Here is a 15,010-nt window from a genome sequence, read left to right as displayed (position 1 = left end):
TGAGAATGTTTAGCTCATGAATTATTGTTTGCTATTTAGGGAGTTCAAAAGGAAGATTGGCATTTACGTCTAATACCAACTTTTCAGGTAACAAAACTATAAAAAATTTCAGTCTTCATTAAAAGTCATAATCCATGCCAAATATCATATTAGCTTGAAAGGGGGGTTGTAAAAAATCATAGACTTAAGTCAGTATTGACTAGTTTACCTAGTCAACTAAATAGACTCCTGTAATTTATGTTCTTATTAATACACAATTACAAATAAATCTTTAGTGAAACTTCTCCCTCTATTAAAACTTATCCACTCTTTGCAAAATGTCATCATACTCATTAGAAAACTATATATATATAGATAGATATATATATGTGTGTGTGTGCATAATTATAAAAATTTGTGATTTTGCTGTATATGGCTATTGATTAGAATTAGCACAGTGAACATCTGTATTTTTTAAATGGGTCATATTAAAGCAGTAAAATTCCTTTGTAAGATATATCAGATATTGTCTCAGAGAAAAATATTCCCTTTTCTTTTTTCTTAGCATAATTTACCATTCTAAAAATCAAAGAAAAATGTAATATCCCACATAAGATTTGGGACTTTGAAAGTCTCCATGGTGTTTTTCTTCCTGGAGTGTCTTTTTGAAGCCTGCTGTGGAAGTCTGTCTGAAGAAGCATGAAGCAATCTCACTTGCTAAAAGGCCTCCTACTTCACCTCAGAGTATTTCACAACTTATTTCTACTATGAAGAAAAGAGAATTTTAGCATTTATCGGTCTCCCACAGACTCTCCTGCACAGACAGTCCAAACCCATATTGACTCACAGTAAAAGTCTAAGAAAGCAGCACTATTACATAAAATCATTTGAGACCACATTTACAAGAGAATCATAATATGAATCAATTAGGCATTTAGAAAAGAGTTTCATTGGACTTGTGTGCTTATGTAAAGAAAGGTAGAGAACACTTACATAGGAAGATAAGCACACCATGCTGTCTTTTGTTATTGGATGAGTTTTTGGAATGGTGGATTCTGGACTTTAACTTTTTTTCTAACGTCTCAGTACACATATAGGAAAGAGCCCTGCTTATGTGGCCTTGGCGTACAGAAATCAGAAAACTATGGTAGGGATACTGGTTGTTATTTTGTTTTCTTGTACCGTACATAGCTTCTTTCTCCACTAAAACCAGTCATTGTTGAGGCTTCTGTCTCAATTATGATTCATAACCATTTTAATTTCATACCAACATACATATTCACCTCCTCTTAGTACATTCCCAAACCTGGAACTTGAAGATTTCAAACTACCACACTAGGAATATGACCATATCACCTTTTCTCCATTCATAAAAACAATCTTTTTGCTCTTAAAGCACTAACTTACCCCCATCTTTGAAAAAGAAAATGAGTATACCTGGTGTGTTTCTTCATCTGTGACTTTTGATATCAATTTTACACTCTGAAATATAGATGAAAGTGGATCCTACTCATTTGTAGTACTGTTGGTAACAATATGAATAGTGCATTGCCTCCAAAACCATTTTCAAAGTTTTACATATCATATATAGGTCTAGCTAATCCCCAAGGAAACTCCTGATTTGATGGACATGATGATTTCTAAATTTTCTTTTAGTCAACAAAATTATATATATTTTGGGGATACATTATGATTTCTGATATATGTCTACCATGGGGGATATTAGATCAGAATTATTAACAATTTCCTACATTCATAGTAGCACTGAAAATAAGGTTTTTGAAAGTTTTCATTATGAGATGCATCAACATTTATCACAATCACCCTGTGCAATAGAGCAGTGCTGCTAGTATCACCCATCTAACTGAAACTTTCCACCCTCTATTAGCTATCATTTTCCTCACCAGCCACCTCTCCCACAGCATCTGGAAGCCATTATACTCTCTAATTACTGACCCTTGTTGATACTGATTGTATGTGTCAGTGAGATGTGGAGTCTTTATTCCTGTGTCTGGCTTCTTTCACCCATTCTTGGCATACTATTAGCCACCTTAACAGCATATTCCAAGCCGTGAGTAGAGGGTATCTTCATGGACCATGGCTACCATTGTATACTTTGAATTTCAATCCCAAAACCTGAGGTAGAAAGGATGAAGCAACGAGCAGGATAGGTCTCATATGTTTCCCTTTTCTATTGCATAAAAGTTTTTTATTTGCAAAGGATTTACTGAGCTTTAATGTTGCAAAAAATAAAGTAAACGGAAAATTTCATCTACCCTCAGTATGTGAATGCCTTGCTGTGGAGCAATAGTGATGAGCACAGCAACAACAACACTGGATTGAAGTTTATAGAGGGAAGTTTATTTTTGTTTTACTTCAATAATAGGCTATATTTTAGGCCTTTGTTGCTCCATAGATAAAACTGGCTTATGAATAAAATCTTCTCTCAAAAATTAATTTGGTAATCTCCATTTTGTACTACATCTTAAGACTAACATACTGTATTGCATACATAATGCAATGTTTTCACTTGAAGGTTTATTTTTGCTTTAAAAATCAAAAATAAACAAAATTCAAAGAAACAAACTTATTTAGTACTAATTAAATCCTTTGGAGAAATGTTCAGTGCTGAGCTTCTGTGTCTTATTAAATCCCAATAAATATGATGCTATCCTTTCAAATGCTTGCTGTCTTAAATGAACAAACATAGATTGCTCAACAGTACGCTTAGTGCAAATAAAAATTTTCAGGGATTGTAAGATCCTATTACTGAAGATAATACCTACATAACTCATTGAACATGGAGAAGTTGAGATGTTGCCTACACAGAACCTTACTCCCGACTGACTAGTGTTCTTGGTACTAGAAGGTACTCTACACACTAACAAAGAATAAAGATAAACATCAACCTACCTACAAACCCTTGTATCTACAATATTAACCTGCCTGCCAGATACAATAGTGAAATAGTGGTACAAAGGTGGTGGAAATAACCAACCAATATCTGATTGGATTCGAGGTATACTGCATAAGATGGAACCCATTCCTGACCCTGCTGCAGTATCCAAAAATCTGAGACTAGATAGGCCAGGTACCTAGGGGAAATGCAAATACCAATGTCTTGCTAAAGGAATATAGCAATAAAATGACTTCTAATGGCACTCTCCTGTATTTATAGATTAGTGCCTTGGTCAACCATCATCAGAGAAGCTTCCTCTTGTAGTACATGTGAACAAATATAGAGACCCACAGATAGATAACATGCAGAATGACAGAACTTAGGACACTCAATCCTATATGTGATGTATCCATGAAATCCCATGTATTGTATAGTGTTCTTCCTGTATGTTTGCCTTCAAATGAGAAAAGGGTCCCAGAGCTCATTACAGATTGTGGGGAGCTGCCATATCATTGCTGGGAATTGAACTCAAGACCTCTGGAAGAATTGCCAGTGCTCTTACACTGATTTCTAATAGGCAGATATATTTTGATAGGCAGAAGATGAATTGATTGTAAAGAAACTGTCATGGATTCATCTAAATGCTTTTTTATTTTATACAAATTTTAAAAATGTAATTTCAGATCACTTTAGACCACTACATAGAACTCACACCGTTACCCACTAAAGCATCTAGTTGGTCCCATTACTGTTATTGTTTTATTAGGGAAATTATTTATTTGTTCTATTCATGTTCAGTTCACACCTCTTCAAGAATTTGTCTCCTTCTCTTTTACTCCTTCAAATATCTTCCTTCTCTAACCTTATAATTTACAGCTAGGCTAGCCCTTTCTAATACACGGTCAGAAACAACAAGAACAAGGTAAAACAAAATATATAATATTGAAAAAGATGCATTTAAATTTATTATTGTTGTTGTATTGTTATTAAAATTTCATTAAAGACTGGCAACTATCAGTTCCACCTCCCTCACACAGATGTCCACCTGTTCCCCTCCTTACAAATCTCTCTCACACATTCTTGTCTATTCACTTTGCTTTGTGATCCATTAAGATTGAACAGTGCAGTCAGTGTGCATGTGGGATTGGAACTATCCATTAGTACCTTTTGGTCTTACCTCTTATCACTCATTACTAAAAACTTTCACAATTTCCCAGAGTCTACTGGTAACCAGCAGTTTAAAGGGGGAGAGTGGTGCTCTGTGAATCCCTTCCTGATTTTTGAATGATTATGAAGTTAATGACTAACAAAAGTTACACTAGTGTCTGGAATGGTCTTTTGTTTCCCTTAGTCCATTCACTGTCTCTCACACACTTCCCAGCTCCTCTTATGTAATGTTCCTTAAGTCTTAGAGGGGTGGTGTAAGTTACTTGTTTTATGTTCAGCTGATAATGGTTTTCATCTTGTGCAGCCATGAGTCTTCATTTACCACTGTTTATTGTAAGGAGAGGCTTCTCTGATTAAGACTAGGTCCATCTTAAGCTGCGAGTAAACACAGGTATTGAGATGGTAGCTTTCTCTTATGTAGTTTAGTTAACCACCAGAAATGCATTATTTATGTCAAGTTCTCATTTCATTAATACTCTATTGTAAATTCATTTTATGGTTATCTTTACAAGGTTTAATGAACATACGTGGGTTTGCAAAGAAATTATTAAACTAACTTACCAGAATTATTTTAAACATAAATAACCTCGAGACATTTAGACATATTTATTTTCCACTTTAAGTGACGATGATGCCTATACTCACTAGGTTATTAATGGTATTTTGCAATTATATACATTTAATTTCCTCTTCTTTTTCAACCAACTAGCATTCAGACTTGTGTCACTGAATGTCATATTTATCCTCTAATATTTTATTAATGGATGCAGTTATGATATATAAGTTGATTCTCAATTTTGCTTTTGACATGTGTCCTGTTAGGTGTTCCTTTATTTTTATTTTTTTATTTTTTGGTTTAATGAGACAGGGTTTCTCTGTATTGTTTTGGAGGCTGTCGGTCCAGCCTGGGCTCGAACTCACAGAGATCCACCTGCCTCTGCCTCCCGAATGCTGGGATTAAAGGCGGGTGCCACCACCGCCCGGCCTAGGTGTTCCTTTCTTGAAAGTGTCAGTTCCTTCTCTAAATAGTCATGTGTGAAGTAAATCTACTCTAAGTCAATATTAAAAGAATCGTTTCGCACTTAGTATTTATTACCTGTTCCTATACTAAACAGAAAATTCTTTAAAATACATTTGTTTTGTTTAATTTTTTGGTATTTCCACTAAAGTGACTTCATGCACAAGAAGCACCATTAATTTATTTTACAGTAACTTCGTAAGATTTATATAGCTATGTATTGCCATCCTGAATAAAGAGATAGAGTCTAATTTATGCTCTCAGCCTAGATTTACACTGATATTACTAATATCTCCTGTGGAATTAGGATGCTTGGCTGGAATTTCTGAGTCGCTAATTATGCACCTGAGATGTGGATTCTGTCTTTTTGAAGACAGGTTTAATAGGGAAATTAAAATATATACAGGCTTCTGAAACTCTTCCTTAGTTGATATAATGAAAGACAAAACTATAGATAGGTAAAAATATAAATAAATAATCATTTGCACCCGAGAAGAGTACATGTAAGTGAATAAAAGTAGAATAGAAAACAAGATCATAAGATAGTGAGCTAGGTGCCCGCTTAAACGTCTGCTGGCTAGAAGTTGTGTTTCTCTGTATCTAAATAATTGCTTGCTATGTGAGAAAGCAATGTTGTAACAAGACTTTTTGCGGTTAATCAAATTAGAAGTTAGCCTCTCAAACCTCACTCCATATGCACCTTTTGCTGTTTTTTTTAAGAAACTAAAAATAATTGCTGCCAATATTTTTTTGAGTTTCAGCTTATGCAAAATTGCAGACTCAGGCAAATGGAGGAAATAGACTAAGTATCTTACCTCGGGCTTTGAAAAAGTCAATTTCAGGGAGAGTGATTCGGTTAAGAGAAGTCCTGTTAAATTTGTGGAACAGAGTCGACCATCACTGAAGAAAGCACTGGATTGATGACAAATATTACTCTGAGACTACAGGGAGAGGCACAAAACCACACTGAAAAAAAACTATTAAAAGCAAAGGGAAACCAGGACTATAATAATAATGTCGCCCCCCCCCCCACTAAAATACAGCCTAGGTGAAACCATTTTGAAGAAATAAGTGAAATGAACACTTGGATGAGTACTAGTGTTCAGGGTTGTGCAGTACTTTAAAGCCAGTTCTGCTGTCTTTAATACAGGTGTCCAGGTTCTGTCAGCATTTTAGACTCAGTCAGCCTAAAGATGTAGGAACATGAGGGTACGTATAGCAGGTGATAAGGCCAAACCATATTTCTGGGGGGCTCCTGCTATGCATAATTCCAGAGTGAGGAAGAAAAAGAAATGGACTATGCTGGAGATTTTGTGTTTTCTGCTATATATGTGTTTCTCTGTTGATTATACGAGAATGATAAAAATAAGGAATTATATGTATCAAGATGATACAGTTCATGAAACAGCATCAAATGATTAATAACACACATATATGTTCTTATAACATGGTCATGTTCTTGTACTTATATTATACCTGTGCTTATGTATAAATATATTTAACTTTTAGGCCTGCTCTGCCCAGAGAAGTCAGTCCATCAAAATCACAATGACATTGAAGGATTTCACCTTCCTCACAAGCTACAGACAGATATATGTTAGTGGGGATATTCTTTATGAAACTTTATTTTAAATGTAAAAAATATTGCACATCATACACCCAAATCAATCAACCAAAAGACTACACAGTGCTATGATCTTTCAAATACTTAGACTAATCATTCAGAATGGAAGCTGTGAAGATTTACATAGGATTTTATATTTTCACTATTGAATATTTTTATGTATATATCCACCATCACAAATGAAAAGTTCATGGCAGAGTTTAGAACTAGAAAAGCAATTAGCTATTTAGACTCTTTCATAACTTACTCATTGTCTGCATGTCCTCTGTCATCTACTAATACCTAGCCTTTCTTATTATCCTTTCTACATATTATGCTGTACTCACATGTTTACTTGTTCACATAAATATATGCATATTATAGGCTAGATTATGCATATGAGGAACAGTATGGCTACTTTTCTTCTTGAGAGTGAGTGGCCTCTCATAGTATTATTCATTTCAAGTCCATCCATTTTCCTGCAAATTTTGTATCAGTTTTCTTTAGAACTGAATAGTATTCTAATTTACATATATGCAAATTTCATTTTCTATTCATTTTTGCCTCAGGCAGCTTGCAGAAGAATAAAAGTTAGGACATGTGTGACAAGTGGCAATGTCAATCCATGATATTGATGAGCATCTGTTGGTAACAATATTCTTTAAAAATTAGTGAAATGGCAAGTCTTCAGCAAAACTGACCACAGAGTAGAAAAAATTGGCATACTTCTGTCTGGGGAAAAGGGGCAGGAGCCAGCAGCACGGGGCGGGGCTTTGGGAGGAATCCATGGAGTTGGCATAAGCTAGACTTTTCTATCTGAATGGGTTATAGGAAAATAAGCACTCACACACTCTCCTAATAGCTTTCTTCTTTATTGTTTCATGTTCTTTTTATGTTCTTTCTCTGTCCTATATGCTTTATACTTTTTTTCTACAAGTTATATATCCCAACAAAGTTTTTCAAATGATATAGGAATTGCAATGTGGTTAAATTCTGTTTTACAAAAGAATTATTATAATGAATATAGGTAAAGGCATGTTTTGATATCCCTTACATGATTAAATATTTTATGTAATACATGTGAAAAACAAATTATTCCAAGAACCCATATACAGTCATACCTAAGCAGCTTGTTATAGATTAACTGTGCAGGATAGCAAGCTATTCTTGTCAGTTCTTTTACTCGTAGGCTGCATTTTGCAGTTACAAAGAAATGTGCAATTACTTTATTACTTATCTTGAAAAGTAATCTTATGAGGAGTCTTAAAGGAATCACAAACCTAACTTTTATATATAAAAAGAATCATTCATCTCTACTTTAAATCTTTAAGGTACATTTCCATTTACCTCAGAAATGCATATAAGGAAATAATCATTACCTTCAATTATTAAACAAACCTAACAAGGGGAGCTAGCAACGATCATGCTGCTTTATGTTTTCAACCCTGGTACAATGAGTCATACAGCTCAGCTATGTGTCCTTGTGAACTTTAACTTGTTTTCTGGGGTTATTTATCTTTAAACTATTAGCAAGGCATCTGATCTAACTTGAAGTTATTTCGAAGCTTTGTTTTAGCTAATGGTACATGACTGCCTCTTTCATCATTAAGAGAATTAGAGCCAACCTGGCCCCTGAACTCAGGTGCTTGCCTTTTAATTGACCTTCACAGTTCCTAAGGTGGAACACATAGACCTTAGCTGTGAAACATATCCTTGTATTTATTTTTATTCATCGAAACTATGTATAGGCTACATTATTATCATCAAATCAGACAGAACAGATTAGGGAGAGATCATCTTCTTGACAATGCACAGGTTAAAAATGCCCAGTAGAAAGGGATGTTTCCAAGAGATAAGCACACTATATAAGAGGCAGTGGAAATATCCCCACATCCACTTACACCATGCTAGATATTATAGGAAAAAAGTTTTAGCAGAAGCAAAAGATATTCTTCAGTTCTGTGGCCTTGACAAAATGAGGATGGCCCATCAGAGATTTTCCTAATGGTGGGCTGATACCTGAAACTTCAATTGTCACATGATTCTCCTTTGGCATGGCCAATGTACTGAGAAAGATAAAGAGAAGGAGGAAAGTGAAAGACAGGGATTGCAGATGAAACTGAAGGTTTTAAATCATGGGTAAATATATAACTAAATTTTATATAAAAACCTTTAACTTGTAGATAGAGATTGTGGTTTGAAAAATAAGTGTAAATAACAAAAGTTTACTAAAAGCATAGGTAATTTGAGTGAAAAAAGTAATTACCCTCAAAGTGAATAACAAAGATTTACTAAAAAACAGACAATTTGAATCAATAAGAAATCATTATTCTCAAAGCAACACTAAATGACTTTGAAATAGCTTTTTCTACATGAAGCAAATTGCTTCAGATGATAAAATGAGGGAGAAATGTACTGAAGTTATTCTATTCTAAGACAATGAAAACATCACCAGAGTCTAACCTGCCAGGAAGTCTTGATTTAGTTTGATGGCAAAAAGTCAGAAAGATTTGTGCTTTAGGAAGGAGAAATTGAATTCAACTTTATTGAAACATAGGAGGTGTTAAACACTGACTGAGCCATGCTAGCATTGACTTCAGGAGGTAGCATAACAATATGTATTCTCACGGGCAGTTATGACTTAGACACCTACTTAAATGCCCCATTCTCTCCATATTTTAACAGCAAAAGGGAGACATGAGAGATATACCTGCATTGCAAAACTGGTACAAGGCTGAGAGATTATCTGTATTGTAAAGAGGAAGGGAGAAGTTGACACTCTAAAGTTTCTAAAGCATATTCTTAAGAAAATTACAAAGAACAGCTTATACCAATTCTTCTCAAAGTATTCCATGCAATAGAAGCAGAAGGGTTTTTACCAAACTATTTCTACAAGGCTTCAATAACCTTGATGCCCAAGCCACACAAAGACACAACTAAGAAAGAGAATTTCAAACTAATATCCCTCATGAACATTGATGCAAAAAAAAAAACTCAATAAAATACTGGCAAATCAGATCCAAGAACACATCAGAAAACTTATCCACCAGAATCAAGTAGGCTTCATTCCAGGCATGCAGCATTGGTTCAACATATGAAAATCCATCAATGTAATCCACCATATAAACAAGCTGAGAAACAAAAATCATATGATCATCTCATTTGATGCTGAGAAAGCATTTGACAAAATACAACACCCCTTCATGATAAAGGTCTTGGAGAGATCTGGGATAACAGGAACTTACCTTAACATAATAAAAACTATATACAGCAAACCATCAGCCAACATCAAATTAAATGGACAGAAACTCAACGTGATTCCTTTAAGATCAGTAACAACACAAGGCTGTCCACTCTCTCCATACCTCTTCAATATTGTATTTGAAGTTCTAGCTAGAGAAATATGACAACAAAAGAGATCGAGGGGATACAAATTGGAAAGGAAGGGGCCAAAATTTCACTATTTGGAGATGATATGATAATTTGCATAAGTGACCCTAAAAACTCTACTAGGGAACTTATGCAGCTGACAAATACTTTCAGCAAAGTGACAGGATACAAGATCAACTCAAGAAAATCAGTAGCCCTACTATATAAAATGGCTGAGAAAGAAATCAGAGAAACATTGCCCTTTACAATAGCCACAAACAAAACAAAATACCTTGGGGTGATGCTAACCAAACAAGTGAAAGACGTGTATTGCAAGAACTTTGAGTCTTTAAAGAAAGAAATTAAAGAAGACACCAGAAGATGGAAAGATATCACATGCTCTTGGATATGTAGGATCAATGTAGTAAAAATGGCAATTCTGTGCAAGAACTTTGAGTCTTTAAAGAAAGAAATTAAAGAAGACACCAGAAGATGGAAAGATATCACATGCTCTTGGATATGTAGGATCAATGTAGTAAAAATGGCAATTCTGCCAAAGGCAATCTACAGACTCAATGCAATCCCCATCAAAATTCCAGCACAATTCTTCACAGACCTTGAAAGAACAATTCTCAACTTTATATGGAAAATCAAAAAACCCAGGATAGCCAAGACATCCCTGTTCAACAAAGCATCATCTGGAGGCATCACCATTCCTGACTTTAAGCTCTATTATAGAGATATAGTCCTGAAAACAGCTTGGTGTTGTCACAAAAATATACAGGTAGACCAATGGAATCGAATTGATCACTCTGAGATTAATCCACAAACCTATGATCAGCTGATTTTCAACAAAGAAGCTAAATATATACAATGGAAAAAAGATAGCATCTTCAATCAATGATGCTGGCATAACTGGATATTGGCATGTACAAGACTGCAGATAGATCCATGTCTAGCGCCATGCACAAAACTTAAGTCCAAATGGATAAATCCAGCCACACTTAACCTGTTATAAGAAAGAGTGAGAGGCACCCTTGAAAAAAATTGGTACAGGAGACTGCTTCCTGAACGTAACTCCAGTAGCACAGACACTAAGATCAAGAATTAATAAATGGGACCTCCTGAAACTGAGAAGCTTCTGTAAGGCAAAGGATATAGTCAGCAAGACAAAAAGGCAACCCACAGATTGTGAAAAGATATTTACTAACCACACATCTGACAGAGGGTTGATCTCCAAAATTTACAAAGAACTCAATAAGCAAGTCTTCAAAACACCAAAGGATCCAATCAAAATTGGGGTACAGAATTAAACAGGGAATTCTCAGTAGAGGAGTCTAAATTGACTGAGAGACAATTAAGAAAGTGCTCAACATCCCTAGCCATCCAGGAAATGCAAATCAAAACAACTCTGAGATACCATCTCACTCCTGTCAGAATGACTAAAATCAAAAACTCCAAGGACAATTTATACTGGAGACGATATGGAGAAAGGGGAACACTCCTCCACTGCTGGTGGGAGTGCAGACTTGTACAGTCACTTTGGAAATCTGTATGGAGATCCCTCAGGAAAATGGGACTCAGTCTACCACAAGACCCAGCAATTCCACTCTTAGGCATATACCCAAAAGATGCATATTCATACTAGTATATCTGTTCCATAGCAGCATTATTTGTAATTGCAAGAACCTGGAAGCAACCTAGATGCCCCTCAACTGAAGAGTGGATAGAGAAAATGTGGTACATTTACACAATAGAGTACTACTCAGCAGAAAAAAACAATTTTGAAATTTGCAGGCAAACGGATGCCACTAGAAGAAACCATCCTGAGTGAGGTAACCCAGTCACAAAAAGACAAGGATAGTATATACTCACTCGTGTATGGGTTTTAGGCATGAAACAGGGGAGTGCCAGTTTACATTCCCACTGCCAGAGAGTCTGGGAAACAGAACCTTCTTCCAGTGACTGATAAAAGCAGAGGCAGATACCCACAGACAAACACTGAACTGAACTACTGGAATCCAGTGTCACAAAGGGAGAACTGATGGGCAAGAAGTTAAGACTGGGCTGGTTTAGCCCACAGAAACAGTTGGCCTGAACAAGGGGGAGCTCTTGAACCCCAATGGCTGTGTGGAAAGCATGGGACTGACCCAGGCCCCCTGAATGTGGGTGGCAGTGAGAAGGCCTAGGTAATCTATGGGGCCTTAGGTAGTATTTATCCCTAGAGTACAAATAGACTTTGAGTGCCCATCTCACAATGAGGGATGTTCTCTCAGCATGGACTCATGGGGGAGGGCCTAGGACCTGCCCTGGAATAAATGACAGTCACTGGAAATCTACCATGGAGGGCTTCACCTTCCCTGGGGATCAGAGTGGAGATTGGGTGAGGGACTGGGGAACCTGGTAGGCAGGATGGGTGAGGAGGGGAGTGAGAGGGAGCTGGGATTGACATGTGAAACGAGCTGGTTTCTAACTTAAATTTAAAAATCCCCCCAAAAAAGTAAAGAAAAGGGAGGTCAGGGCCTTGGTAGGAGGAAATAAGTCAAATGTTTGATCAAAAGGAGCACCGTGGTAGTCATCTTGGTCAATGACATGCAATATGAGAAAGACATTTTCAGAAAATAAAATACCGGTAAAAAATATAGCACAAGAATTATAAATAAAAGAGCTAATCACTTAAGACTTTCATAAGACATCATAACTTGTTAAATCATACAAAAATAAGGCATCAAAAAATCCTAGTTATAGTCACCTGTGATACCCATGAAGACAGACATATAAATTATATTAGATGTTCTGGAACTTAAAGTTCTCCAAATATTAGATTGATTCATTAGCAATGATCAGTAAACACAAAAATAAAGATCAAGAAACAAAGTTCGCATGTCCACAACAGTGGAGAAAATTTAAAATTGTCATTTCAACTTATTGTACCACACAAAGTCTCCAAAGAAGAAATGGATCATACCTGAAAATAGAAAGGCAAGACTTTTGCCTTTGTAGAACATATTGTCATCCCTCTGGAAACGTCAAGTTTACGTGCACACAGATTTGACCAGAGTAAGAGAAGCTAACAAAATTCCTAGGTACAAAATCAAACCATTCCTAAACCTCAGCAGTGGCTAATAAAGACATTATTTAGATTGATACTCTTAGTAACAGAATCAAAATCAATGTGTAAAGAATAAAATTTAACTATACACTTGTAACACTTTTTATAGAAATTGTGAAATGTCTTTTAAAAACGCACTTAAAAGAACTTTAGTAATTAATAGGTGGTTCATTTTTGTATCTAGAATATATTTCCCAGGCCTGTGAGATGGCTCAATAGGTGAAAATGCCCACTGTAAGCTTTCTAATCTGAGCTTGATGCCTGCGTCCAAATGGCAGAAAAAGAAAACAGACTCCTGCAAGCTGTTCTTTTACTTCTAATAGTGCACACATACACACAAAATAAATAAAATTTAGAGATGAAAAGACAATGTATTTCACTCTAAATTAATAACAAATTACTTTTAAATATAAGATAATACAGTTTCTAAATTTTTCATTAGAAGCAAAAAGAGTAATGATTTGGGAAAGGATCTTGAAAATTAACAAATTGGAGAACTATCCAGATATGGCTATTTATTATAAAATGGTTTTAATTAAAATTCTGTAGTTAACATGAGTCATTTGACAATATGTGATGTTACAGAATTGTATATATGGAAATACATACAGTTATAAACATTTATGAGTTTAAGGCATCATATTCCTCCAATATCTATTTTTCTACTTAAGTAGAGAGAGTCGAATCCTGGAGAAAGCTACCGTTACTCAGTGAGTCCACTTTCATATGCTTCTTTCACTGGGGTATTTTTTTAATGTCCTCACAATCCATTTAGTTTGAGTACTTATTTTAACTTTTTTGAATGAATCATTTCCATATTGTTTTTATAATTATGAACCAGATATATGGCGATCCATACTTATACCAGAATTATTGACTTTATTGTTATTCCCATTTATGTTTAACAGATTCAAACAACCACTCTGAGAAGCAAAGACAAGTCTCTTTAGGGACTTTACTTTTAAAAGCAAAACAACTTTTTATCTTAGTAAGTGAGAGTTGTTTAATTTCTGAATCCTTTTAAAGGTTATTGGATTATTTGCTGGAATACACCCGAGTTAACTTGCCATCTTCAAATAACAACAAAAGGGCTTGTTCTCATTGAAGAGCTTTTGTATGACCTACATGGCATGCAGCTACCCCCAATTATATCTTCTCTATTTAAATGCACACACTTCACTTTTGGAAGCTTCAGGGAAAGATATACTAATGAGATTGTACATGACTAGGCATAAAAGAAAGAACAGATGAAGTCGAGGTGGCAGTATCAGAATTGTGGTACACCGCATTTATCATAGAGAAGAGACAGCAGATCCTGAAGATGAAATGATGACAGAATGAGGCAGGAGCAATGTATGCCTTGATCTGAGCTGAACAGAGACAAAGCCCTCTGGCCTATTATGTGTTTTCAGTGTCCACTCAGCAAACTCGCCTGAGTATCAAACTCCTTTGCATGTCTTGCCCGGGAAGATAGCAGAATCAGGGTTTCAGCATACCATACTGAGCACCTCACTTACAAATACAGTCATTTTAGAGATGTTCTGATCCGGGTTTATAAAGAGTAATTGCTTTTCCTTGTTGACCTCATGGCCTGAGAGCTATGCGTGAGACATAGGACAGCACAAGACAGGCAAGGAGAGACAGAGATGAGGTATGTGTATGAGGTCTCTCTCTGTGTGTGTGTGTGTGTGTGTGTGTGTGTGTGTGTGTGTGTGTGTGCGTGAGAGAGAGAGAGAGAGAGACACAAAGAGGCAACTTGTATGTGATCATTAGTAATAGTGTAGTAGCATAATTTCACTTAAAATCTAAGTGAATATCCAGATGATAAGAAAACCATGTTTTAGCACATTTATGAATATAACT

General features: G+C 35.6%; 1 protein-coding gene across 1 annotated transcript in view; it reads left to right on the top strand.

The window, feature by feature from the left end:
- Trdn (triadin) overlaps nucleotides 1-15,010 on the top strand; it is a 372,838-nt gene that overhangs the window by 287,919 nt on the left and 69,909 nt on the right. Inside the window, exon 21 of the mRNA XM_040758270.1 lies at nucleotides 40-87. Coding sequence (XP_040614204.1) covers nucleotides 40-87 — 48 coding nt within the window. The remainder of the gene's footprint in view (nucleotides 1-39; nucleotides 88-15,010) is intronic.

This window comes from Mesocricetus auratus, unplaced genomic scaffold (assembly GCF_017639785.1).
Source record: "Mesocricetus auratus isolate SY011 unplaced genomic scaffold, BCM_Maur_2.0 Super-Scaffold_100018, whole genome shotgun sequence".
NCBI classification, from domain to species: domain Eukaryota; kingdom Metazoa; phylum Chordata; class Mammalia; order Rodentia; family Cricetidae; genus Mesocricetus; species Mesocricetus auratus.
This window is presented reverse-complemented; position numbering and strand designations above follow the sequence as displayed.